This window comes from Tamandua tetradactyla, chromosome 1 (genome assembly GCF_023851605.1).
Source record: "Tamandua tetradactyla isolate mTamTet1 chromosome 1, mTamTet1.pri, whole genome shotgun sequence".
Taxonomy (NCBI): Eukaryota; Metazoa; Chordata; class Mammalia; order Pilosa; family Myrmecophagidae; genus Tamandua; species Tamandua tetradactyla.
The window spans coordinates 23,211,366-23,238,766 of record NC_135327.1 but is presented as its reverse complement, the minus strand read 5'-3'; the positions used below and the strand labels follow the sequence as shown (position 1 = coordinate 23,238,766).

The 27,401-nt window shown below is 48.8% G+C and overlaps 2 protein-coding genes and 1 long non-coding RNA gene across 9 annotated transcripts in view; 2 read left to right on the top strand and 1 right to left on the bottom strand.

The window, feature by feature from the left end:
- FKBP1A (FKBP prolyl isomerase 1A) overlaps nucleotides 1-559 on the top strand; it is a 73,247-nt gene extending 72,688 nt beyond the window's left edge. The window contains exon 5 of the mRNA XM_077112245.1: nucleotides 172-559. The gene's annotated coding sequence lies outside the window, so the exon portion shown is untranslated. The remainder of the gene's footprint in view (nucleotides 1-171) is intronic.
- Nucleotides 560-6,492: 5,933 nt separating this feature from the next.
- Nucleotides 6,493-13,271, bottom strand: LOC143643655 (uncharacterized). The gene is made up of 2 exons (XR_013156314.1): nucleotides 13,146-13,271; nucleotides 6,493-6,811 (listed from the first exon to the last, which is right to left on the bottom strand). It is a non-coding gene; the product is annotated as an uncharacterized LOC143643655 (long non-coding RNA).
- On the top strand, nucleotides 8,897-26,877 carry SDCBP2 (syndecan binding protein 2). Of its 7 annotated transcripts, none has more exons than XM_077112214.1 (10): nucleotides 13,348-13,439; nucleotides 14,720-14,852; nucleotides 17,625-17,811; nucleotides 18,467-18,536; nucleotides 19,045-19,145; nucleotides 22,693-22,851; nucleotides 23,339-23,514; nucleotides 23,592-23,763; nucleotides 26,009-26,100; nucleotides 26,305-26,877. In XM_077112214.1, exons 3-10 carry the CDS (start codon nucleotides 17,758-17,760, stop codon nucleotides 26,357-26,359), a joined length of 879 nt encoding a protein of 292 aa, XP_076968329.1. In that variant the 5' UTR covers nucleotides 13,348-13,439; nucleotides 14,720-14,852; nucleotides 17,625-17,757; the 3' UTR covers nucleotides 26,360-26,877. The 7 variants fall into 7 exon arrangements, with proteins under 7 accessions (XP_076968345.1, XP_076968334.1, XP_076968329.1 ...); XM_077112208.1 differs by having other exon boundaries at nucleotides 13,351-13,473; XM_077112230.1 differs by lacking the exons at nucleotides 13,348-13,439; nucleotides 14,720-14,852 and adding an exon at nucleotides 8,897-9,153 and having other exon boundaries at nucleotides 17,700-17,811.
- Nucleotides 26,878-27,401: the final 524 nt, after the last annotated feature.

Sequence of the window (27,401 nt, the reverse complement as noted above, 5' to 3'; positions counted from 1 at the left end):
CGGGCTGGCTGGTTAAGGTTTCTGGAAGAGTAAATCCTAGCTTTGACTGTATGTGTGTCTCTCTGCTAACCAGACTTTGAAATGTTTTCTCCCCGTCTACCCTCATGGAAGCACAGGGGCCTTTTGTGTGCACAGATCCCATGAATCTTATTCAGGTTTCCTTGCCCAAAGGTTGGCTCTGACATGATATGGACAACATAAGGAGACATGTCGGGGGCTCACTGTGCAGGAACAAGCCTCCTGTCAGCAGAGTTCACGAAGATTTGAGGAATGAAAAGGATGTAAGCTGGAGCTTACACCACGGCAAGGCAACTGGCCTCAAAACCCACCCCTACTCAAAGTACTCTACTGCTGCTGCCACCCTCCCGTGATCTTATGCTGGAGGTCACTGTACTTGTCCAGCCCCTGTCCCTTATGCCGCCTTCCTTCTCTTCTCCTGCTCCCCTCTCTTTTTGTTCCCCCACCTTGTGGACTGACACAGGAACCCCCAAATCTTCCCCTTCTGTTATGCTTGACTGCTCCCATAATCTCCATCACTCCTCAAAAACATCCCAAATAAACAGTGACTCCAAAGAAATCTTAGGAATAGATTGTGCTTTGTATGTACACACAGCCTTATGATAAGGCTGCCATCCCCGTGCCCCTCTTGGCCAAGCTCCTGTTCTCAGATGTGCCCACCCAAATTCAGCAAAGGGCCTTCTACTGAAAAGGATGAGTTTAAAGGCATGTATCCCACAGTTACTCATGTATTTTAATTAATCATCACTAAAATTCTACAGGCCAGAAAACACTGTCCTGGTCTTAAAGAAAGTGGTAACTGAGGCTCCTGGCTGGACTGGAGACAGGACTGTCACACGTAACGGTCGCAGGCTTTGCACTGGGTAAATTTCTTTGTCATCAGCCCTCGTTCCCCAGGTAGGTCCAGGTGGGCTCAGTGCGGCCCTCCAGGATACATCTGCTGCCCGCCTGCCACAGGCAATCACAGCTGTCTCACAGACCTGTGGAAGAGGCCTGAGCTCGCCACTGATGCTGGCTCCTATGTATCTTAGTTTCCTGGTGCTGACAACAAAATACCACAACAGAAATTATTGTCTCAAAGTTCTGGAAGCCAGGCATCCAAAATCAAGGTGCCAACAGGGCTATGCTTCCTCTTAAACCTGTCAGGAGACTCTGGAACAGGCCTTTCTCAGGGCTTCTGGTGGCAGCTTGCCAGCAATCATTCTCCCCATTATGTCCAAATTTTCTCTTCTTATGAAGACACAAGTCATATTGGACTCATTCTAGGAAGGACTTCATTTTACTTGCTTAATTCCATCTGTAACAACCCTATTTCCAAAAAAGGATGCATTTTTGAGGTACTGGGAAACAAGACTTCAATATCTCTTTTGTGGGGACACAATTCAACCCAAAACTCCAAGTATCTCCCGTCTTGGTCTTGGCCTTCCAGGCACGTAGTGAGATGACACTTCCCAGATGTCAGTGATCAGGCAGGGTTACGTGATGAGCCCTGGCCAATAAGAAGTGGCCTTTGTCACTTCAGGCTGGAGCATTTAATTGCCAGATGGAGACCCTCTCATTCACAGCACATGGCCTTGAGAAGGTGGCTGCTCCACTGGCCTGGGTCTGGAATGAGGATTGGGGAGAAACCTGCCGGCCCTCAATTGCCATGTACTATGAATGAGAAATAAACTTCCCATTAGAAACCACTGAGATTTGGGGGATGTTACTTCTAAAACGGGGCCAGACTGTTGATGCCAATCACGATTCCCATTTGACAGCTAGGGAGACTGAGGTCCAAAAAAGAGCAGAACATGGATGTGAAACCAGATTCCCCAATCAAGGCTCTCCTACACACTCGCCTCCCTCTGTAACAGGCACACGTCCTCAGGCTGCTGCCTGGGAAGGACCAGAAGACAACAGAATTAGGCAGGGTCACTGTCAGGCCTGGGGTGCTGCAGTACATCGTCAGCATGAGTGGCTGAGACTGCTTGCTGCCTACCCGGTAGCTATCCTCCCTTTATCCTTAGTAACAAAACTCCAATTATATATAGCAGTGTGTCCCACCAAGAAACTCCCTGTCTCAGCCTCCTGTAAGAAATGTGGCCAGGTGATTAAATGCTTGCCATCTAAGTGAGTGAATGGATTTACTCCTCAGCTCGCTATGGGAGGCTGACTCAGCTGGAGATGCCCTTTTTGTTTTCCTGCTTCCTCCTTCCTGGAATGTAGTTGCCACGTCTGGAGCACCAGCATCCATCTTGAACAGTGCAGGTAGCACAGTGAGTGCAAAAACTGTGAAGAATGGGAACATGTTTTTAATATATAATGAACAATTTATAAAATCTCCTGCTAGTTGTTAGTTAACTCTCACCCTAAAATCTACAAAAATTGGCTCTCCAAGATGAACCATGAGTCTCCATGGTTTTGCAATCCTGACATGCCCTAGTGTAGCCAGCAAGAGGCCTGACCGTACGAAGTCACAGAGTATCCCCAGGGATCTAAGGGTCTGAAAGGGACCTCTTTGGGTGAGCTGAAGGGACTGAGGACATACTCTCCAGCCTGGAGGAGGGGAAACCTTGGATAAAACAACTCAGATATCTGGAGAAATGGAGCTTTGAACATACATTCTAGAGCTTTATTCCTTATCCTGTACATGATTCCCCCAACCCCAATCGCCCCACCCCTACCCCCACCATCTTCCCCAGAAGCTGATTCTGCCAGTCAAAAGGAGGAAAAGGGAAGGGTTTTCCCACCTGGCTCTCCCATCACCCTTTACAAGGGTGGCCAGGACTCCCTACAATGTGGGGCAGAGTAGGTAGGTGTGAGAAAAGCCCTGCATTGACTGGTCCATGATCCAGACAAGTCCCTCTCCACCTCTAATTTGTGGTAATAACTCCTGCCCTACCTCCCTCCTGGGGTGGTGAAGGGTCATCCTGCTAGGAGGGGTGCTGGAAGCAGTAGGCAAGCTGCAGTCACAGGAAGCAACCAGCAATGATGCATGTCATGGTGGTCATGAGCTTTGGCTCAGTGTCTGACAGACCTGGTTCCATGGCATGACCCACTGCCCACTCACTGTGTAATCCTGGGCTCAGCTTTCTCATCTGCAGGTAAGAATTGAAGCTAATGGATGGGAATCAACTGGAACACAGTAGGCCCTCAGTAACTGATGGGTCTTCCACCACCCATCCCCAGTCATAGTGGACATCTGCCATTCTTATTGGCTGCCCTGTTTTGAACCCTCTTCCCATGTCTAGGGAAACCCTCACCTAATGAAGCTTCTAGTATAGCTGCCCAAAGGTCAGAACCACACTCAACTAGCATGCGTTGCATTGAAGGCCTGGACACAAGCCCCCAGCCCAGACCTTTGTGAGAAGCTGCGACCCATTCTGATAGTGGCTACATCCAGGTTCTGTTATTATGAGAAACAGAGGTTCCACAGGGACTGGTCAGGGTCTGGAGACTCAGTAGGGTGAGCTGCCATGTTGGTGTCCCACGGTAGTGGCATGGGGTCACATTTTGACCAGTGCTGAGGTGTGCTATGAGGCTTCCAAGCTGTTTTTACCAATTCACCCAGAGATTCTGTGGGTACCCTAATGGCCCTGAATAAGTTCCTTTCCTGCTTGAATGACTTAGTCAGTTTCTGTAGCCTGCACCTACAAACCCTGGCTAATATCCCTCCCTAGGCCTGAATGTTAAAAGACACTCCCTTTAAGGCAATTCTCTTGAACTGCTGACCTCCCTCCACCTCAAGGTGCCCATGTATGTTTAGAAGCTCCCCCCATGGCTCTGGCTATGAAGACTAGCTAGACCGACCAGCTTTTACCAGGAAATTTCAAGACCAGTTCCAGGACCAGGACTAATGAGGATGGCACAGGACCCATTTGTGGGAGATTACCTTTGGTATAGGGGAAAACAGGGAAGTTCTGGGTTTGAATCCAATGATTTATTGGCTCTTACAATTTGGGTCCCATAGCTTACTTCTCTGAACCTCAGTTTCCTCATCTGTCATATCCCAACAGACATCTTTTGGATGTTTTGGGGGTTAAATAAGGCGAGGGGCAAAAAGTCCTTTGCCCCATGCCTAGAACATTGTAGACATTTGAATTGAGAAGAAACTGAATCAGTAAGGAGTGAGACAGTAGTTCTCACACTGTAGCTTGCATCCAAATCACCTTAAGAGGTGAGTCAAATGCCGATTCCTGGGCTACACCCTGAGTAGGATGCAGCAAGTCTTGGGTAGGACCCTACGATCCAAATTTTTAACTGGTACATCACAGAGAATTCTGCTGTAGGTAGCTGGAGCCACCACACTTGTTGAAACACAGGAACTGTGGGGGAGGAGAATGCAGGAGGTGCTGCTTAGCTGCTGGCTTCTGTCTCCCTGGGAGCCATTACAGTCTCAGGGAGAATGTGACCTGGACTTATATTTCAGAAAAGATGCAGGGAATTTCTATACATTTGGCCTTTGATCCCATTTAGAACAGTAAAGGATCATTTTTCTTAATCAGATAAGGCCAATTGTAATCATAGCCCACATTAAGTGAGTACTTCCCATGAGTTGGGCAGTATGCGTGGGTTTACCTGCGCTGACTAAGTACAAGGTCGAGTCAGGCCATCCTGTTTTACAGCTGAGGCAAGCAGGCCCAGAGAGGTAAAGTGGCTTCCCAAGGTCCCATGGCCTACACATTCGAACCCAGGAGAGCTGTGATTCCACAACCCATGCTCTGCACTGTTCCCCCTGCAGGATATTACTTTGGGGTGCTGTGGGGTGGCATAACATCCTCTTATGGGCCAAAATCTCTGAATGGGACTAAATGGGGCACAAGTGTGAAGAAGTGTAGGGCATCAGCGCTCTGCGTTCTGATTCTGGCTAACTTACTGGGACCCCAGGAATTCTGGGGCCTGGTCTTTCCATTTTCCGCTGTGTGTCCTTGGCCAAGATGCCTCGCTCTCTGAATCTGGGGTTTGTGTGAACAATTGATGAGACTGGGTGATTCGACATGCCCAGCAGAGCACCAGACAGGCAGTAGCTCAATATACAGTACTCTTCCTGTTACTATGTTGTTCTTCAATGGCATCGGATGCAGCTGTGTCTTGGATTCTGCCGTACCATCCAGATTCAACACAGAAGGTAGGAGTACACATGAAGTTTCTCTCTGCTCAACAACAGTTCCCAATAAGTGAGCCCCATTTTCACTTGAACCCAATGCATTGTTTCTGCAACATACAGTCAAGACTGAAAGCATGAGGAAGTTGGGAACAAATCTTTGGGTACCAACTGTGTTCTAGGTGCTTTACAAGATTAACTCATTTAATCTGCAGGACAAGCCTGTAAAGCAGGAAACACCAATCCCATTTGCAGAAGTGGAAACAAGCTCAGAGACGTTCAGTACTGAGATTCAGATCTGATGCCACAGCCCAGCCCTTTCATAACTTACTTTTTTAGGAGGGGCACTTATTCATTCAATCAATAAAGATTTATTGAGAGGCTACTGTGTACCATGTCTGGTACTAGGCCCTGGGATATAGGCGTGAACCCCACAGACAAGTTCCTGCTTCACGAAGCACTCACTCTAGATGGAAGACGCTGTCGTGGCATTACCATGAAAGGATTCTAAGAGGCTTCCGGGCTCAGCAGGAAAGAATGTCATGGCTGATTACTCAAGTCTGCCACACATGATCATAGGGAGTCTGAGCGTATGTTGTGCATTGGCCACACATGTTTTATACTTTTTAAGACCATATAAATATAAAACAAAACAGAAATGAATCCTGATTAGAGCACAACTTCCAATATTTAATTTCAAAAATAGTAACCACTATGGATCTAATCACTAAGCCCTGCTCTTAAGGAACTTAGGGTCTAACTGGTAGCCTAAGGTACATGTGACCAACACAAGATAGCTGTCAACACAGAACATGATGGTACAGTTTGATCCAGAACTCAGAGGTAGGAGAGACCATATGGACAGGGCTGATCAGCAGAGGCTTCCTGGAAGACAAGTGCAGAGGATTTGGCTAGGCAGAATGGGGGCAGGAGAAAGGCATTCTAGAAGCAGCAGCACAGGCAAAGGTATGAAGTCAGGAACGAATGTGAAGTGGATATGAGGTGGGGTGGAAGTAGTGAGGATTCTGGCCTGGCTGAGCTAGCAGTACTGGGGGGACAAAGTGGTAACATAGGGATGGAACATGGAATCCCAAATGTCAGGTCTGGAAGTTTGATCCTGATCGTGAACAGTAAGGAGCCAAAGACAACTTTTGAGCATGGGCATGACCAACTTACAACATTACTTGGTGTCTAGAATAGGGGAAGAAGTTAATGAAATGGGAGCAAGCTACAAAAGCCATGGAATGAAAAGATAACCCCTGTATTTAACAGGGCCTTAGGGACTTGAGTTCCAGTCCCAGATCTAGACTGGCATACCATATAACCAGACAAGCACCCCACTCTCTCCATCATCTCCAAAGGCCCTTTCAGACCATGACTGAGTGAACTTCATTCAAGCAGAGTCTTTATTTTTTATTTTGCTTTGGTCTTGGAGACCTAGTCCAAGGTAGGTCCATCACTCACGGTTTATCTCAGGTTTCAGGTGTGGCATATGGCTCAGACCTCAGATGTGTCTCATACCTCAGCTTTCTGAAGTGGCATCTGTCTCAAAGAATATATGGCCTTAGAGCCACACTGCAGCTATGTGACTTGGGAGAGGGACTTCACATATCAGTGCCTCAATTTCCCCAACTGTAGGAATGTTCCAATCACAACCACTTGGCAGAGAGGATATGAAGAGTCATTGAAATGAAGCCTTTAAAGCACCTGTAGGCAGAAAGTGCTCAATTAATGGCAACTGCATTTTTGTTATGGTTTGTTATTTTCTGGGTAAGACTCTTGGCTGTAAGCTCCTAAGAGGCAGAGGCTGTGTCTCCCTTATTTCCTCCATGGGGCTGAACACCAGCTGGGCCCCTGTCAGGATGTGATGCCCCAGGCAAGTGCAACTCTGCCGGGGCTTGTCACGGGAACTGTGACGTGAGACTGCTTGGCCTGGTGAGCAGCCCTGATCCTCTCACTCCACCCTGGGAGGGTGCCCTGTGTCCTCATAGGGCTCGCCAGCACATGTGCCCCCAGTCCCCACCCCAAGGCCCCAAGTGTGATGGACACTTTTGTCCAACCAAACTCACCAATATTTAAAAACTAATTTCTACTCCTTCTCTTTAACTTCAACTCTATATGATTATTTTTGCAAGAGATAATACATTCAGATTTTTCAAAATTAAAAGGCACCCAAAGTGTGCTATATAAAAATCTCCCCAGCATCTACCCTTGGTTCCCCTCCCTGAAGTCAACCAAACAAAAAATTGCTTTTAAAACAATTAAGCTTAATTGGGCCCCATGACAAAAATCATAAGCTTTCAGAACAAAAAACTAAAAAAAAGAAAACACACACACACACACATATACACACCTCAGAACACACACAGAAGTTCACACTGAAAACTCATCCCAAATCCACCTTCCAGAGATTCTTCACCTTTTAGCATAATACCCTTCCACACTGTTGTCAATGCACAGACTCTTTACAAAAAAAAAGATGAGCATCTCAATATGGAATTTTCATTATCTTAAGTGTCTCGAGTACATTTCCTCATGGCTGACAACAGCTGTGTGATCTTCCATAGATGACTTATTTAACCAGATTCTTCTGATGGGGGCTGTGGGACCTCACTGCCTTCTTGTTTATTTTCTTGTAACAAATTTGCAGAAAGGGAAATGCCAAGTCACAGGTATGGCCATTTTTTAAAAATGCAATTTTAATGAGATATATTCACACATCATACAGTCTATCCAAAATATACAATCAGTGGCTCACAGTATTATCACATAGTTGTGCATTCATCACCACAATTTTAGAACATTTTCATTACTCCAAAAAGAAAAATAACAAATAGACATACAAAAGAAAACATAAAATACTCCATACATCTTGCTTCTTTTGTTGACCCCTAGCATTGGTACATTTGTTACTGCTGATGAAAGAATATCAAGATATTACTGTAACTATAGTCCTAGTTTGCAATAGGTACATTTTTTCCCCATATACCCCACTCTATTATTAACTCTTTGTAAAACTGTCATATGTTTGTTCTGGTTCACGAAAGAACTTATTTGTAGTATAAATCACAGTCATTGTCCATCACAGAGTTCACTGCATTTACGTTCACATACCTCTTAGCTTTGCTTCTGGTGACATACATCACTCTTCACAACCCCTTTCAACCACATTCAGGCACTATTACTTATACTCCCAATAACACGCTACCATCACCCCTATCCATTTCAAAACAGTTAAATTCAACCTAGTTAAAAATTCTGTACATATTAGGCAACTGCTCCCAATTCTCTCACCTCATTCGATCTCTTGGTAACCTTAATTCTAAATTCTATGTCTATGAGTTTACACATAACTACTTCATATTAGTGAAATCACACAATATTTGTCCCTTTGTGTTTGACTTATTTCACTCAGCATTATGTCAAGGTTCATCCATGTTGTTGCATGCCTCAAGACTTCATTTCTTTGTACTGCCGAGTAATATTCCATCAAATGCATATACCACATTTTGTTTATCCATTCATCAGCTGATGGACATTTGGATTATTTCCACCTTTTGGCAAGCGCAAAGAGTGCTACTTCTAACACTGGTGTGCCAATGAAAGCAAAAGATATGCTTTCAGATCTTCTGGGGTATGGCCATTTTTAAGACCCCGATATGCATCAAACCAACCTCCCGTTAACTGTCTTCCCTGTGCTTAGCAGGACTGAGTGTTCAATCCAAATTCATGGAAAGATTAAGAAGTCCTGGCACCTATCTATCTCAGCAGCAGCTGTGTGCCTCCCTGACCCCACCTCCAAGTCTAGATTAAGGCCAAACCTCTTCTCTGGGCCTGGCAACCTGCCCCATTGACCCAGCCAAGGAGCCTTACCTGGGCCTCCTTCCCATTTCAAAGTGAGTCAGTGATCGGGGGCGGGCACCATTCTGCCCAGGGCAGGCAGCTGACCAACAGGAATCCAGCTGGGACAACAAGGTCACCAGCTCCCAGGGAGGGAAACAGACTCTCTCAGCAGTGGCTAGAGGACTGTGGCAGCACTTCGCTTGCAGGTAAGAGCTGACCCTGACCCCATATTGGCTTGGACTGCTTTCCCCCAGGTCTCCATCCTTAACTATCCCTTCCCTTTAGGGATTTCCCAAGCAGTTTCCTTTTAAGGTACTCTTGTCAGGGAGGGAAGGGTGAACTGGGTGTCTGCTTTCGACCCCAGCCCTGGGCCAGGTTGGAGGGCTGAGTGATCATCTTTATCCACACATCGCCCAGATATCTGGAGGGCCCACAGTGCTCAAGGAGGTGGAAACTGCATTTTGCTCCTTGAAGTGGGCCCCCTGAAGGCCAGGCCCAGCTAAAACCAGAGACTGCAGCCAGGCAAAGAGCTTATTTCTACAAGAACCAAGGGCCCAGGTCTCTGGTTTCTGGTTCCTTCTCTGCGTGAAGCTATTTCTATCAACAGCCTTCCTGTTACAGCAAGGAAAAACCTGTTGGAGAACTGGATTAGTGGCTTTACCTCTCTAAGAACTAGTTTCCTCATTGGAGACTAGAAATACCCAGTCCTGGGAACAGAATGTGATAATGGATGTAAAGGGCCACTGTACGCCCTCCACACAGCAGGGTCTCAGAAAACTGCTTAAAGGGAGCCTGCTAGGTGTAGGCAAGTACGGACTGCTTTACATACACCGGCCCAAGCCAGTAACGGCATTGCCACTGCTTCTTACCAGGGCTCCCTGCGTCCACCCTTGCTCCTCTAGTCTAGTCTCAACATGTCAGCCAGAGCCAGTTAAAATAATTGTCAGGCAGTCATAGTGACAGGTTACAGCACTGTTGTAAAACAGAAGATAACAAGTAAAGCGGTACAGATTAGCTACCCTAACATTTATCATTAATACATTGTAGTTAGAAGGTATGATCTACAGGGAAACAGAGGCCTGGCCTAAGGACACGAGAGGCGTCATAAGGGGAAATGGGCTAACTAGTGATGACAGCAGTTGTACAGTTATAATCCCCCCTTATTCTTGTTCATTTCTCTACTTATTTCTGTAATAAAAAACTAATCCTACATATAATTAATGAATAAGAACTACCCCCTGGACTTGGGTTTTCTTTTTTAATGTTTATTTGTTATTCTTATTTTTGAAGTAATGAAAATGTTCTAAAATTGATTGTGATGATGACTGCTCAACTGGGTGATGATATTGTGAGACACTGATTCCATACTTTGGATGGATTATATGGTGTGTAAATATATCTTGATAAAATTTTCAGTTGCAGGAAAAAAAAAAAAGAGAGCCCATGTCACTCCTCTGCTCAAAATTCTCCAGTGGCTCCCATCGCACTAGAGTAAATGCCAATATCCTCACCACAGCCTGCAAAGCCCCACAGAATCTAGTCCTCCCACTATTCTCAGGCCTGCCTCCCAACTGCCTCCCCTTCTGGTCTACTCACTTCAGTCCCACCAATCAGCTGTTCTCCAAACATAATAGGCACGCAGGGCCTTTGCATGGCTGTGCCCTCACATGGAATATTCTTTCCCTTGATACCTGTGGCACTTCATCTCCTTATGGCCATTACTCAAATGTCCCCTCATCCCCACTGGTCCTCTGACACTCTCCTCACTACTCTCCATCCTGCCTTATCTTTCTCTCCAGCATGTACCACCACCTTACAGTGTGTTTTCTCTTACTAATATGTACACTCTTCACGGAGAACAATTTTTCTTTTGTTCACTGCTGTATTGCTGGGACCTAGCACGGTAGTGAGACTTAGGTGCTCAGTAATGTTTGTTGAATCAAGGAACCACAGCTGACGTTTACTGAGTGCTTATTTTGGGCTACTGTGCTAAATACTTGCCCTACATACCTTATCTCTTTTACAAAAATTTTTTAATCTCCACCATAAGTTTGTGATGCAATATTGTTATCCCACATTACAAAGGAAGAAATGAAACTCAAAAGGGTCTTGCCCTCACAAGCAGGAGGCAATGTCAGTTTCAACCTAGTCCTGCCGGTCTCCAAAGTCCTTGTTCCTGCCCCATCTCCTCTGTCCCTGGGTTTGGGGGCATTTGCATTCCTTGAACTACAGCTTTTTTCCCAGGATACAGCACAGCCCTGATGGAGAAAAGGCCTAGCAACATGCTGGTGGCCTAGCAACAGCCTCTTCCTTTCCAATTCAACATATCCCTGGGCTTATTTGGCCTTCCAGGAGCTATTCTTCTGACACTCTAACCCACGCTTCCCTCCCACACACCTTCTAATGAAGAATGGATGAGTTGTCCACAGGAACAAGTGGGAGTCCCAAACCTTCATGGAACAAAATGTTCCAAAGAGTACTCTGATTTCAAATACAAAGATGGAGGCTGAAGGCCCCCTTTTAGCCCAGCTGATCTCTCAGGATCTGATTGCTATTTTGCTGTAAATGTTATCACTTATATAAAAAAGTACAGAAGCTCAGGTATGAACATTCTGGAAAATTCTGTAGGAGAGGAAAATTCCTTTGGGGGTGAAGGGTTGTACAGATTCTTTTCCTTTCAGAAGCACCAACTGCAGAAAGTCCCAGCACAGAACTGAGGAAGCTCTCTCAGTCAGACGGTAGGGGCCAATGTTTCAACCTACCTCATGAGAGCAGCATTTTCTCCTCCTCCCAGCCCTGGGGTTTTTCTTCAAAGACTTTCTACTTATTGACTGAAAACAACGGGGAAATGGGAAAAAAAAAAGACCGTGTCTTTAGGCTTTTGCTTTCCCACTCCTTAACCGGATGCCCAGGCACTGGGGATTCAGAAATGAGTGAGACATTCCCTGACCAGTGATGGAGTCTGGCAAACATATAACACAGAGGAAACCCAACCAAAGGAAATACAAAAGGCACTGCTCACAGTCAGTGCTTAATGTTTGTGGAATGTGTGATGAATGGGTGAACAGATGACACGCTGTGATCTAGAGACAGGAGGCGTGTCTACTTCTGCGGATGGGTGTTGGGGGCATTGGGAAAGGCAGCGAACTGAAGAAGAGTACAAGGGGGAGGGTGAAGGCACAAATGGCATTCAAGACAGAGGAAAGAGCACCTGGAAAAGCATCAAGACATGAAAGAGCAGGGTGAGCAAGCATTGTGGAATGAATGAAATGCAGGGTATGAGTGTAGAAGAATGAGGAATTGAGACTGGTGACATTACCAGAAGTCAGGTCAAGGAGCTTTGAAAGTCAAATTAACGTTAGAGATTTATTCTGAGGGCAAGAGCTGGAAATGGCTTCAAGAGGGAAAGGCAGGACGTGAGGATAATTTCCAGATTTCTGGCCCAGCCCAGGGGATGGGGTTAGTGGAGCCACCGTGGAATCCAGAGGGGAAGAAAAATGAGTTCAGTCTAGATGACCTGGGGGAGGTGGTTTCCAGGAGACAGCTGGACTCTTCAACCTGGGTCTCCCTATCCCTGTACAAGCACCCTCCACTCCCACCTATGGGAATCCTCCATCCTTCACTGTTTGGCCAGAGCCACCTGCCTTCTGCAGGAGACCTCTTGGTAGTCCTAGCCTTTCTCCGTACCCCCCTGACTCAGTGCCTACGTCCTTTATAATGGGCAGCGAGCCCGATTTCGCTGTGGTCTGCCCGGCAGCAGGGGTCCAATTAGTCACTTCTGGGTTGGTTCCCAGAGTGAATTTGCGTGGAGTAGAACAAGGCAACTTCAGTTCAACAATCAGTCAAGAGTCAAAGCCAGATAAGAAAAAGGTGGGGAAAAGGGTGGGTGGGACGGTGACGTAGGGGGCGAGAGGGATTCCTTTTCAGAAAAAGCAACAAGCAGAGGAGAGCGCAGGCGTCGACTCAGCCCTCCTCCCCTCCCCTAGCTGCCTTTGTACAGAATCTAATCTGTCAGAAGGGGGCGGATCAACCGCGCCCTCCTTCCTTCAGGAACCATAAAATGGCCGTAGGGGGCCAAGGCCGTGGGGAGACGAAGTGAAACCTGGGCCTTTAAGGCACTATTTGACCTGTGTCGCCTGCCATCCCGCAAAGAGGGACCTCAGAGCGCGTCCGAGCCTGCGTTACCCTACTGCTTTACCTGATCCCTTCTGGTAGATGCCGCCGCTGGCCACGGACGCCTGGAGAAAGAGTGAGGCCGGGTGGGCGGTTGTAACACACCCGGCCGAGAAAACACACCGCGAAGCGCCCGCCACTCTCTGCTCCGCCGCCGCGGGGCACCCTGGGAGCCGCCCGCCGCGGCGCATGCGCCCTAGATGCGCTGCTCTCGCGCGAGGTCTGGAGAGATCTCAGCGCAGGCGGCGTAGCCATGGTGCCGGGAGGTGCTACTTGCAGCCGGCTCCCTCGGGTTCCCGGGTGTTAGAGCGGCGAAGGGGTCGGTATGGGGCTCACTTGGGGATGGCTGAGCGGTATGACAGATGGAGAAACCGAGGCCGGGGGTGGAGGACAGGCCTTCGGAATTTCTGGGCTCTCACCGGCGCTCTAGCGGTGTGGAGTTTGTGGCTGGTTGTTGGGTCGCAAAGCGGGCGATAGTGGCACGGGGCGGGGTGGCCCGAAGATAGCGGCAGAGGCGAGGGTTCACCCTGGAGAGAAAGTCAGTGCAATATCCTGTCTTTAGTATAAAGGAGAAAATAAACTAATTTGCAGCGGAAGACAATATTTCTCTGTGTAAAGGCTCAGGCAGGGTTACTTCAAAAGATGCTTGTACTTACAATGAGGAAGTGTGGTCTTAATATAAGACAGCGTTCACGTAAAAATTGTCAACGTTTCATATTTGGAATTTTGAATCAAATACTAAGTGTATTTGTACCAAGCGGGAATCACTGTGTAAGCTATGAATACAGACATGGGCCGGTGGACCCAACTGGTGAGCAGGGTGAACAGGCATTTTCCAGAAAGGTGAACAAGGCCAAGTAGTACTTCCCTTAACTAACGTGTTATGTGCATTCCTGAGTAATACAGTATATATTAAAACTGGGAAATAGTTTACTGTATTTATATATAAACAGGTGTTAGGTCTTTTTGCTGACATGAAGCTCTTGCAGGACCTTTGAAAGTTGTGCAGGACAGAGGACAATTTGTTGTGGGGAACTGTGCTGAGCATTGCAAAAGGCCCAGATTCCTGCTCGTGGATGCCAGCAGTGTTTCGCCTGTCTTGTGACACCTCAGAACAGAGCTCTTCCCTGGATAATCACTGATTTGTTCAATCAAATGATAATTTTTGCCAGCAGACTGTGTCTTGGTGGAGAAGTATAGTGTGGTGAACAGGACACAGTCCTTGTCCTTGAGAAGCATATGCAGATGTTAGTGATACAGTACAACAAGTAGCTTGACAATAAGGGCAGTCAGGACAGGGTTGGAACACGCAAGAGGACCCAGCCAACTGGCAGGGTGGTGAAGGGCCTGGGAAAGCTAGACAAAGAAGTAGTGTTTGAACTGAGCATCACACAGAGAAGGCCGGTGTGTCAAGCAAAGGGACCATTAAGACTATGACACGTCCAGATGGCCTGGCACCCAGTAGGCATCCAGTAGAGGTTTTGAATGATTAGATGAGCGATGATTGAATGCGAACATGGGATAGTCGTTGGCAGGAAGCCATTTCCCACTGTATTGTGAACTGCTAAAAGGGAAATACCTGCTTCCTGACTCCCCCAGAGGCCAGCACCAAGTCGGGACCCAGAGAAGGTGGTGGCAGCAAATGGATCCAGACAAAGAAACAGAGCTGTGTATCCCTAGCCTGGGACTGATGTCCGGGAAGTGGGTCTCTACTTCTCTGCTCTGGTAGAAGGCAAGTACTAAAAATACAGCTGCAGTGCTGTTTAAATGTTAGAAAAAGCAGGGCAGGGGTGGCCTCTTATTTCCACATCTGTCATTCATCCATGATCTGGAGGCAGAGCATGTTGTCAGCAAATGGTAACTTCTGAGGACTGTGCTAAGATAAAGAGCTCTCAGAGTGGGTGCACAGTGGAGAAGGCCACAGGCTGAGGGTCCTTTCCCCCAGAAATCTCTCCCTAGAATAATCCCTGTCCTCCTGGGATGGTGGTGATTTCTGCCTCAGCAGCCAAGCTAGAGCAAGGATCTGGAACTGGCTGCCTCCAGGAGCCAAGCGGGCCATGCAAATCAGCAAAGGGCCAGGGGGCTATTTGGGGCAGCCCCTTCTGAAAAGCAGGCTGCTGCTCACCCTTACTGGGTATTGCCTTGCACAACTCCTGCTCTTGCGTGACCAAATATTTTGATTGTACAGGCTAGAAATGAAGATTTGTGTATGTACAGATTTTTTAGTATTGGCACTAATTCAGATATATATTTTGGCAAGAACCAGATGAAACACATTTGTAATCTTTGGTCTGTGTGTCCATACCAGGGAGTTGGGTGTTCGTAGGACATCACAGTTTTACTTTACAAGGAAAAGAGTGGAAGTTCAGGCAGAATGTAATGCTTCTGGCAATATTGAGATAATTTTCATGCTAGGCACTAGAGGTTCCACAGCTAATGAGAAAACCCAGTTCCTGTCGTTTTGGGATTTCCAACCCAAAGTAGATGGACGGAGAAGTAAAGAGACAAATGTATCATAGACTAATCAATAAGAGTAAAGACTTGCTGGGGAAGTACAGAGTAGTTTTAGGGGAAGGTGGGCATCAGTGCAGGCTTCCTGCAGGAAGGGTCCTCTGGGTTAGGGCTTGGGAATTATTGAAGTTATCCAGGGCCGGAGGTGGTATTCCAGGTAGAGGAAGCAGCATCTGCAAAGGCCTAGAGACATGAGAGAATTAGGTGCATCAAGGATCTGAAAGTAGCACATTGTGGCTGGAGCTGAATGTAGGGTTTGGGAGAAGGTCATGTAACAAGAAGTGAGGCTGGAGAGGCACGAGGGGGTTGCAAACAAACATTTGTTGGGACCAGACAGGTAGTGCCAGTGGGTAAAGCAGACTGGGTGTAAGAGACAACAGAGATTGGTGGGGACTGGGGCACCTGGAATCTGCGGTTACTCAGCTACTGTCCAGGGTTGCCAGAGCTTCCTACAAAAAACAAACATGCAAACATTGTATACATGGTGTACAATCAGTGGATCACAGTATCATCATATAGTTGTGTATTCATCACCATGATCATTTTTTGAACATTTGCATCTCTCCAGCAAAAGAAATAAGAAAGAAAATACTCACACATGCCATACCCCTTACTCTTCCCTCTCATTGACCACTAGTAGTTCAATCTACTAAATTTATTTTAACCTTTGTCCCCCTTTTATTTGTTTATTTTTATCCATAGTCTTTACTCATTGCAGTAGGAAATCTTGATTGTTCAATGCAGTACCGTGAAGTTTGCACTTAGACTGCTAATTTGAATGTTTAAAGCACACTATGGGGACCAAATAAAATCTGTTTGCATCTGCTCCAAAGGCCACCAGCACCAACCTTTGCAAAATCATGGAGGCCTCTTGTGGGCCACTTTAGCGAGTGTAGACTAGACTCTGAGGGCAGTGGGGAACGCAGCCTGGTGCAGAAAGGGTCCCTTGGCTGCTGGATAATGTTAAGAGGGGAGGCAGAGACCCGTTTTTAGGGTGTGGTGGCACCTGGGAGACGGTGGCAGTCTGCATAACAGCAGCAGGGCCAGGAATGAGGTTGGTGGCAGATGAGAAGGGGTGGAGGACAGGAACTGAAGGATGACGGGGCATGGGGAAGGGCATTGCACCAGCAAAAATCTGGAGGTGTGGCAGAGCTGGGGGCAGTGGGTAAATGGAAAAGAATCCAGAAAGACAAACTGCTCCTTTCCCACATATCATCTAGGAAGGAAATGAACATTTCTCAATAGATAATTCCTTTGAATTTCTCTGGGTACCCTCCTCCTAGGCCCTACGGGGACAAATAGGAGGTGTTTAGTAAAAGTTCTTGTTCCTTCCCTTCTTGTCTCTTCTCCCTTTGGAACGATCCTCTGTTGGGTGTTTAAATTCTGCTACAGTGTATGTGTAGGTTTTTAAGAATTGCCACTGGTCGTACTTAATTGTGGCCAAGAAATGGGTGGTGTATAGTAAGAGCTCTAGTGCCCCGAGGTGAAAGGGGTGGGGGGTGGGGGTGGGAGAGGGATCCTGAAGTGCCTTGGCTGCCCTTCTGTTGTAATTTTAAGTCCCAGCCCACTAGACGGTGGGACTGAATTCTGCATCGTTGGAGACAACGCTGTGCAAAGCCCTAACTTAAGGCCTGCTACGCAGCAGGAGCTCAGTATGCACCTCCGGATTGAATTTAGGTCTTTAGTTAGCCCATCTGACCTTCGAAACCTGGCAGGGAAGAGCGTCGCCCTGCTCCAGTAATACTCCTGCCTTTCCCAGCCAGCACGTCCCGAACCGTCCCATTGCCTGGTCACCATGGGTGTTCATAGGACATAGTTTTACTTTACGAGGAGTGGAGGGTCACGCAAACGTGGTGTGATGGACTCCTGCAAGGCAGACCGTGGATTGGGAACCAAGCAGACTTTGTCCAAATCCTGGCTCCCCAGCTCTGAATTTCAGATTTTTCACCAATAAAACGGAAGTAATTCTACCTTCCTGTTGTCTTTCCTATAGCTGAGAGTGTTCTAGGGCACACAGTGGGCAGGAGGTGACGCAGCCCCCAGCAGCTCCTTGGCATTTTCTCGTCAGGTTGCATCCTCTCCCCTCCTCACCCTCCAAGGCTCCGCAGGTGTTCCAAGGAGCAGCCATGTCTGCCCTGTACCCATCTCTGGAGGACCTGAAGGTGGACCAGGCCATGCAGGTATGGTCCCCAGGTCTGGGTTAGCCTGGGCTCCCTGATGGCTGTGCTTGGGGTCCCCCCTGGCTAACTAACGAAGGCTTGCCTTGGGATGAGGCTGGGTGTTGGGGTTCCCAGTGGGTCCAGGGCAGGCAGGAGCCCACCGCAGGGCCTGCTGGTAGAAAAGGTGTCCGGAGGCCATGGTCATGAAATCACAGCAGGAATTGAAAAGACCAAGTGGCTGCAGATGCTCCCTGCTCATGCCTCTCCCTTTCCCATGCCCCAGCATCTCCTCTGTCAAGTTCAGGCTAGATCCCGCCGCCCAGGGCAGACCCAATGGGAATCGGGTTTGCTTGCTCAGCCACCAGAAGCTCCATCCATCACTTTCCCTTCCAAGGGGGCGTCCAGAATTTGGGGTTTTCACTAGAGAATTTGGTTGGGAGGCGAGCCTCAATGTTTTGGCTGCCTTGTAACATTTGGGTATTGTGGGGCCCTGGGAGAAACTCCCCCCAGATGTATGCGCACCCATCGAGGGCACAATTTACTCACTACCTTGAGGCTCACAGACCTAGGTCACCAGCATACCTAATGCCTGTACCCCCGCTTCAGGGAGCCCCAGGCTCCGAGGGGTCCCGATGTCACGGCCACAGCTGACACAGCTCTCCCTGCCCCTCTCTAGGCCCAGGCTCAAGCCACACCCGGGACACCTGCCCTGCTGGCCCAGGACACAGCAGCCCCCCCACCTCCAAGTGAGCCCTCAGGGTGGGGATGCTGGGGGCAGGTGGTTGGACACCCCACCCTCTCAGGACAGAAATCATCAGGGTGGCGTGGAGGCTTCAGGGCCTGGGGTCAATGTGACAGGAGGGGAGCATGCTGCCCTCCCCACCTCTCACTGCCTGGGAGACCTCTTGCCCCCTCCCTGCCATGGCACACTTCACCTTCACCTGGGGATACACAGCATTTTCTGGGATGCAGGGAGGCCTGGGGGCACAGAGCATTCTCAGGGATACACAAGGTTTTTTGGGATATACAGCTTTCCTGAGGACATACAGCATTCCTAGGGGATGCTGTATTCTCATATACATTACATTCTCAGGAAGATACTGCGTTCTTGGGAATAAACCATGTTCCCAGGCCATGTTTCTTAATCAAAATGAGGCCAGCAGCCTAAGTGACCACACGGGAGCCAGGCAGACAGAACTAAGCGTGTGACCTTGAGTAACACCTTTCTTCTTTCTCCTTTCCCTTCCCCATCAGGTTTATACCCCAACCTGGCAGAATTGGAAAGTTATATGGGTCTTTCCCTCTCCAGCCAAGAAGTCCAACAGAATCTGCCCCAGATTCCAGAGGGTGACAATGTAGGTGCCCATCTCCTGCTTAAATGGGTGCAAAATGTCCCAACTCTCCCTCCTTCTTGGTCCTGCCATTTAAACAGACGTCTTTCCTCTCGGTCCTGGAATCTCCACTTGCCCCGGCATTCCTGAGTCTGTTTCTTGATGACACATTTCATTTTGAATCAGCATTTAAAGTGCAGTGGGGTTCACATCTTCCTGCAGGCCTGGGGCTGATGGATCAGGGCCTGCCCTGGGAGCTCTGGCTTCAGTTGCTGGCCTGAGCCTGGGGAAGGAGAAGGGAGGACATTAAATCCAACCTGAGCCCAAGGGGCTTCAAATGGAAGCTACCTGAGACTTAGACAGCTGCTGGGGACAAGGCAGAGCTGAGAGGGGAGGAGTTGGCATCCAGCTCTGGCCCCCAAATTAAACAATAATGCTTAACTACTGCGCTCCTTGACTTCAAGGAGCAAAAGACACCCTAACACGGAAATATTCACTACTGAAAACATATTCGTGTATAAAACCGCTGTCTACTCAGTTGCCCTCCCAATTGACTCTAGCATCCCTGCTCTTGTCTTTGCCTGCCAGCCTCTCTCTAAGCCAATGAAAACCAATTGCAAAATGCAACTAAGGCTGCAAGATTTCAAGAAGTTGACGGAAGTGATGTTGGAGAATTGTCACAGCCACATATAAAGCCACTGACAAATGAGGGCTCTGACAGGGTCAGACTGGTTAGAACCTACCAGGAGAGAATAGATAGGAATGAGGACATGCGGGACCCTGATAAAAACTGGTGACACCTAAGATGTTTTTGCAACCTTGATGCAAAGGGACCGCCTTGATGGTTATGCTGGGAGATAGAAACACGAAACAGGGGAGGCCGTGTTGTGTAGAGTTCAATTTTAATCTGTTTATTCAATTATTCCTTGTTCCAATAATTGGGACATAAATTCATTCAGCCTAAATTTCGTTAAAAATATAACACAGATAAGTGCATTTTTATAATGAAAATGTTTTCCTTATATTTATTTATTTTTATTTTTTATTTTAATAGAAATAATCACAGATGCACAGGACATTGCAAAGATAATATAGAGAAGTCCCGTGCACCCTTCACCTGGTTTGCCCACTGGTTATACCATCGTGGAGACTTCCCTCGTGCTACCCACTCCCCATCCATCTGTTTAGCACCTCCATAATTTTGTTATTTCAGGATGTTATATAGTGGAATTATATAATACATGCCCTTCAGAGATTGGCTTTTTTTTTTTTCCCACTCACCATAATCCCCCTGAGCTCCATCCAAGGTGTTTCATGTACCAGGAGTTCCTTCCTTGTTAAGTTGTGGTCATGTTCATTGTACGGGTGCACCGCAGTGGGTTAGCCTTTTGAGGGACATTTTGGCTTGTTTCCAGTTTGGGTCTGTTACAATTACAGGTGCTATAAGCAATCATGTACAGGATTCTGTGCATATTATATGTTTTCATTTCTTTAGGATAAATGCCCAAAGGTGCAGTTGCTGAGTCATCTGTATGTTTAGTTTATAAGAAATTGCCCAACTCTTTTCCAGAGTGGCTGCCCCATTTCTCATTTCCACTAGCAGTCATGGAGATTCAGTTTCTCCACATCCTCACCACCATTTGGTGTTATCACTATTTTTTTATTTTAATCATTTTGATAGATGTATAGTGATATCTCATTGATGTTTTAATTTGCATTTCCCTGAAGACTAATAATGTTGAACTTTTTCTTTTCTTGTGCTTATTTGCCATCTGAATATCCTCTTAGATAAAATATCTGTCCATGTCTTTTGTTCATTTTCTAATTGGATTACTTTTTTGTTGTTTTTTTACTTTTGAATTTTGAGAAGTCTTGAAAAAGACTAGAATTTTTGTCAGATATGTGATTTGCAAATGTTTTCTCTGAGACTGTAGCTTATCTTTTCATCCTCTTAACAGGGTCTTTTGTAGAAAGTTTTGCATTTTGATTATGCCAAATTTATCCATTTTTCATTTGATGGAGCAAGCTTTTGGTGCAAAGTGTCAGAACTCTGCCTAGCCCTAGATCCCAAATATTTCCTCCTATATTTTTCTAAACGCTTCATAAATTTACATTCAAGTCTGTGATCAATTTTGGGTTACTTTTTAAAATAAGGTGTGAGATTTAGGTCAAGGTTCATATTTTTGCCTGTGGATGTTCAATTGCTCCCACATGCTTTGTGATAGGCTTTCTCCATTGAACTACTTTTGTACCTCTGTTGGAAATCAGTTGGCAGTATTTGTGTGGATCTCCTTCTGGATTCTCTATTCTGTTCTGTTGATCTCTGTGTCTCTCTCTTTGACCTTACATCACTGCAGCTATATTGGGTAGTGTGATTCCTCCCATTTTTTTCCTTTTCAGAATTGTTTTAGCTATTGTTGTTCCTTTGTTTTTTCGTATAACTTTTAGATTAACTTTGTATATGTCTAAAATATGTTTTATAGGGATTATGATAGAAATTGCATTAAATCTATGTATCAATTTGGGGCTGCCTTTACGATATTCTCCCAATCCATGAATGCAGACTATCATTCCATTTATTTAGATATTTTTTGCTATGTTTCATCAGTGCTTTGTCATTTTCAGCATACATTTCCTGCACAAGTTTTGCTAGATTTATACCTAGGTATCATTCCCCCTCACCATTTTTTGAGCATCTGCTAGTGGCGTATTTTTAAGTTATGTTTGCACGTGTTCATTGCTAGTATATAGAATTACAACTGATTTTTGTAAATTGATCTTATATCCTGTAACCTTCCCAAGCTCACTTATCAGTTCTAGTTTTTGTTTGTTTGGAACTTTCTTGGGATTTTCTACATAGATCATTATGTCATCTGCAAATAGAGATAGTTTTATTTCTTCTTTCTGATTATACTTTTGTATCCCTTCCTTGCCTTATTGCACTGACTAGGATTTCCAGAACTTTGTTAAATACTAGTGGTAAGAGAGGACAGCTTTGTCTTGTTCTGGATCTCAGAGGGAAGGAATGTATTCATTTAATTTTAGCTTAAATTTTTTCAAGACAAACAAAATTGAGCGTTTTTCCCCATTGTTCCCTATTTCCTGAGAAATTTTGCATCTATTTTTTAAAAACATTTCTTATTGTGGGATATAACAAATATACAAAAAGGCAATAAATTTTAAAGTATATTTTAACAAGTAGTTATAGAACAGATTTCAAAGTTTGGTATGGGTTGCAGTTCCACAATTTCAGGTTGCATCTGTTTTCTAAGTGGATTTGTAAGGGGTCTTTTCTTGGTGTCAGTTTCCCGTGGATACTGAGGATCCCCTCCCAGGAGACCTGCCTGCTCCCCTGTCCCCTTTTCTGTCACGGGCGTGGACTTTGACGCCCCCTGGTGGCTTCATGGAGCCACATCCCCTCTCGGCCTTTGCGGAGAAGTGTGTGGTCTGAAGTGGGCGTGGGGGGGGGCGGTGCCTAGAAGCCCCTCCAACCCTCCTTCCCCCACCGCGGTGGCCCTAGGGGCGCGAAGCCCCAGGGGCCTGGGCCGACCCCCTGCTCTGGCATCTGCAGACGGCGGCTTCAGGCCCCTCGCCGGGCCAGCTGGTGGCGCCGGTGACCGGGAACAGCCTGAGCCTGCGGCGAGCCGAGATCAAGCCCGGCGTGCGGGAGATCCACCTGTGCAAGGACGAGCGGGGCAAGACCGGGCTGCGGCTGCGGGCCATCGACAAGGTGCGGCTGGGGCCGGGTGGGGAAGAGGGCAGCCCACCGGCCGGTCCACAGTGAGGAAGGCGCAGGGAGGCCTGTGAACCAAAGCCCTCCTGACCCCCAAGCCCAGGCAGGCTCTTTCCCTATGTGCTATACAAGACCCAGGGCTGCGGCTGGGTTGCAGCAGGGACCCTTCATGCGCCCTTCCGTGGGCTCCTGTGACTCACAGCCGCCCTTCTGCCGGTCCCCAGCCCACCGCTGTCCACAGTCCTGCGACGCCAGGGGAGCCCTATGCCGCCGTGAGAGACCGTGCGGTGCAGTGGTTAGGGGTGCACCCAGCGGTGAAATTCCACTGGGTCACTTTCCAACTGTGCAGCCTGGGGGTGAGGGTGGGGGTCCCCTCAGGAAGAAGGGGTAACCACTGCACCGGCCTGTAGGCTCCCAAAGAACCAAGAGGGAAACCCAGAGCTTCGAGGATACCTGTGGCTCAAGGGGGCCCTACCTCCCCCAGGGTGTCTTCGTGCAGTTGGTCCAGGCCAACACCCCTGCTTCCCTCGTGGGGCTGCGCTTTGGGGACCAGATCCTGCAGATCGATGGGCGCGACTGTGCTGGCTGGAGCACAGACAAAGCCCACCGGGCGGTGAAGAAGGCCTCGGCCGAAAGGATCGTCATGGTCATTCGGGACAGGTGAGTGGCCAGGACCCGGGGACCCTCTGCCCAACCCGGCCATGTCCCCGGCCCAGCTCACTGTCCCTCCCCACCAGGCCGTTCCAGCGGACAGTCACCATGCACAAGGACAGCACGGGCCACGTCGGCTTCGTCATCAAGAAGGGGCAGGTCACCTCTGTGGTCAGAGGGAGCTCTGCCGCCCGCAACGGGCTCCTCACCCGCCACCGCGTCTGCGAGGTGAACGGGCAGAATGTCGTAGGGCTGACGGTGGGTGCCCAGCCGAGCAAAGGCCCGCGCGTGTCAGGGTACGGGTTCCCCCGGGTGGTGGAGGGTCCAGGGCAGGCTGCTGCCCCTCTCTGCGAGGATTCAGTGAGACCCCACACACCGCTCTGAGAATTGGGTCAGGGTCCTTGGTAAGTATTAGCTGACATGACACCCAGGTGAGGACACGGCACCCAGGTGAGGACACGGCACCCAGGTGGGGAAATGACACCCAGGTGGGGACACGGCACCCAGGTTGGAACCCGGCATCCAGGTGAGGACACAGGCACCCAGGTGGAGACACAGGTACCCAGGTGGGGACACAGCAGCCAGATGGGGACTTGGCACCCACATAAGGACATGGCACCCAGATGGGGATACATGGTACCCAAGTGAGGACACGGCACCTAGGTGGGGACATGGCACCCAGGTGGGGACCCAGCACCCAGGTGAGGACACAGGCACCCAGGACATGGCACCCAGGTGAGGACATGGCATCCAGATGGGGATACATGGTACCCAAGTGAGGACATGGCACCCAAGTGGGGACACAGCACCCAGGTGAGGACACGGCACCCAGAACATGGCACCCAGGTGGGGACATGGCACCCAGGTGGGGACACAGGCATCAATGTGAAGACACAGGCACCCAGCTGGCCACAGGTTGCACTGTTGCCTCTTTATTACATTTGGAGATAGGAATGTTTTAGAAAATTGCTGTTTAGAAACTCATTTCTGACCTTAGTTAACTTTAACTTTTCAAGAGGCAGGCAGTGTGGCGAGTTTTTTCTTTAAAATATGAGAGTGAGCAGTCTAGCGTGTGGATGGAGCACCCGCTGGCTCTTGGCCCATGGAGAATGATGAGTCCCATGGGTTTTGGTTCCCTGAAAAAGTGAGGTTTTACCCTGACTTACTGCCACTGAAAGCCAGGGCTCTCAATCCCAGTTCCGGTTTAGAGTGAGAGCCACTGTACCCTCTTGCACCTGGAGCTTCAGGGCTCCCCAGGCAGAAGGAGTCCGGGTGGTGGCATCCCTCTCCACAGTTGGCCCGTCTTTCAAGCCAGGCTTCTGCTCCCTACAAGCACCACCCCAAGCCTTTCCTGTCACGAATTGTCCACATCTCTGTGCTTGACTGTCTCCCCCACCTAACTTGGAGGCTTGTTCTGGTGACTCATGACCAGTGGTCAGGAAGTTCTTCCTAATGTCTATCTATGATCCCTCCTGCTGCTTCCTCCCCATTCTTTGGGATCACGATGACAATCTCAAGGGAACCCATCAGACTTAAAAAGTAGAGTACAGGAACACCAATTCCGAATGGCTGGAACTTTCAGATGTTAGCAAAATCACTCCTTTAACAGTGTTACAGCTCTTCGATCTTAACTGTTCTAGAGAGCAGGCATTCTGAAATGTGTGGCATTTTCTCTCCTCACTGATGGTTCAAGGCCTCATTCTGTGTCACTCTACCAAACCCTGAGGCTGTGACGCCCTCAGGGTCTGGGTTTGTTCCTTTACTGGACAGTTCCAGGCAACTGTGCTCCCCGCGTTCCCTTTTCTCTTTGTCCTTTGACTCGTTCAAACTAGCATGTTGTCTCTTGTTGATTCTGGAACAAGTAAGGAAACACATAACCCTGGTAGACATATGTGCAAAGTAAAAGTTACTAGGTTCTAAGCAAGGGCCGGAGGCTCTTCTGTGGCGGCACTTGTAATGGTTGGACTGTCTGACATAATTTGCTTAGAGACTTCTAGGTTCTGGTTCTCCCTCCATCCACATGGCCTCTTCGGGCGTTCTCCTTTCACTAGTTAACAGGATGTGAGAGAAAGCCCCCCCCCCCCCCCCACGGCCCAACAGCAAGAGCCATGGCTCAGGCTGGCCAGCCCATAAGAGCCCTGGGGATGCCCCAAGTACTCCCCTGTGTGGGTTTTGCGCTTTAGGACAGAACCCGAGTGTGACTGGTATAGGGGGCTGGGAGAGAAAGTGGGGGCCTGGCGAGGGGAAGGGGAGGGAGAGTGATGTTTATGAGGCCCCGTTATGGGTCAGCTCCCCCCCCCAGGAGGAGCCCCCCCCACAGCTGCCTCTCTTTACCGAGGGGATCCTCAGGAGGGAGGCCTGGAGGCTGGTGCTCTTGTTCAGGCACCGCTGCCCCTGGGGGGCTGCCTGGGACCTCATCAGACAGGCTCAGGGGTTGCGGCGCCCCACCTGGCAGTCAGGGGTGCTCCTAAGAGGCCCCCCGGCACACTTGCCTCCTCTCTAGGACAAAAAGATCACGCAGATTCTGGCCATGGCTGGGAGTGCAGTCACCTTGACCATCATCCCCACCGTGATCTACGAGCACATGGTCAGAAAGTAAGTCTGCGCCCCCCCCCCACCCCTGCTTTACCGCCCATCCTCCCCCGACCCAGGGCGCGGGCCCTCCCCAACCCTCTCTGCTCTTCGAGGTCGGGTGGCTTCTGGTGCCTGGAAAGCCTTAGAAGTTGAAGTGAAAGCTCAGGTGGGGAGGCCCAGGCTCTGGGGAGAAGGTGTGGCCAGTGTCGTGGCTGCTGTGTCTAGGTTGTCCCCGACCCTGCTCCAGCACACCATGGACCATTCCATCCCAGATGTCTGAGGCCACAGAGGGAAAGCTCCCGCCGCCGCCGCACCGCTAGCTAGCCTCCGGGACAGATTGCAGCTGGCCTGCCGCCTGGGGGCGGGGCCACCTGGGGGTGGGGCGGGGTCTGTCGGAGGCGGGGCTCCGTGGGGGCGGGTTCCAGGCGGAGTGGCGGTGGACCCCGGATCCCGTGGAGTCTGGAGTACACACAGGCCTCCGGAAAGCCTCGGAACTGTCAAAGGGCTCAGGCCGGCAGGACCCGCCGCAGCCTTCTGTGCTGCCCTCGGCGCTCATTAAGTGCTGGGCGCCTGAGCGCGGCTGGCTATAGACCCTTCTTAAAATTGCGGCTGGGTCCCTTTCAAAATGTTTGCCTCTACCCGGAAAGCAGTTGCATATTTTGAGAGAACAGAACTTCATGCTCAGTGAGAATATTTTCTTTTGCCTTTACTGGCTCTTCATGACATACATACTCTATATAATAACTCTTGACTGACTTTGGAATAAAGATTTTAAATAACATCTCTTTCTCAAAAGTAATTGAAAATACCATTGTCCTTGATCCTGTGAGGCTCCAGGGCTGATTTTCTTGTAAGCAATGGTGAGACCAGGGCCTTGCTACGTGGTGCCTGTGAGAGCAGCGGTTTGGCCCTGGCAGCCTTGTGCGGGGCGACTAGGATTGTGGGCACACGGTTGGTTGGGGGCAGCAGGGCTGGGAGAGGGAGCACTGGCTTGGGGTCAGCCCCCTGCTGAGCGACCATGGCCTCTTCTGCATCTGCAAAGTGGCAGAACCCACTTCAGAGAGTGTTGGAGAGGATGCAATGTGACGAGCTGGCAGAGCTGGCAGGGCTGACACTCCAACGATGGAGGAGCGGTTCTCAGGTCCCTTGGAAGGCCCTCGAGGAGGGGAGAGGAGCCCAGATTCACACAGCAGATGCACGCAGAGCCCTCGGATCCCCTTGACATGGGACGCAATCGGCTTTTTCCTCTTGAGTTGGTGGAGGGAAGTTTCAGCTCTCCCCACCCAAACTGTCCATGTCATAAGAAAGACACAATACAAGAA

Coding starts and splice junctions, on each gene's coding strand:
- SDCBP2 (XM_077112201.1), top strand. Junction 22,852..23,338: donor GGCTGCGGGCCATCGACAAG/GTGCGGCTGGGG, acceptor TACCTCCCCCAG/GGTGTCTTCGTGCAGTTGGT. Junction 23,764..26,008: donor AGAATGTCGTAGGGCTGACG/GTGGGTGCCCAG, acceptor CCTCCTCTCTAG/GACAAAAAGATCACGCAGAT.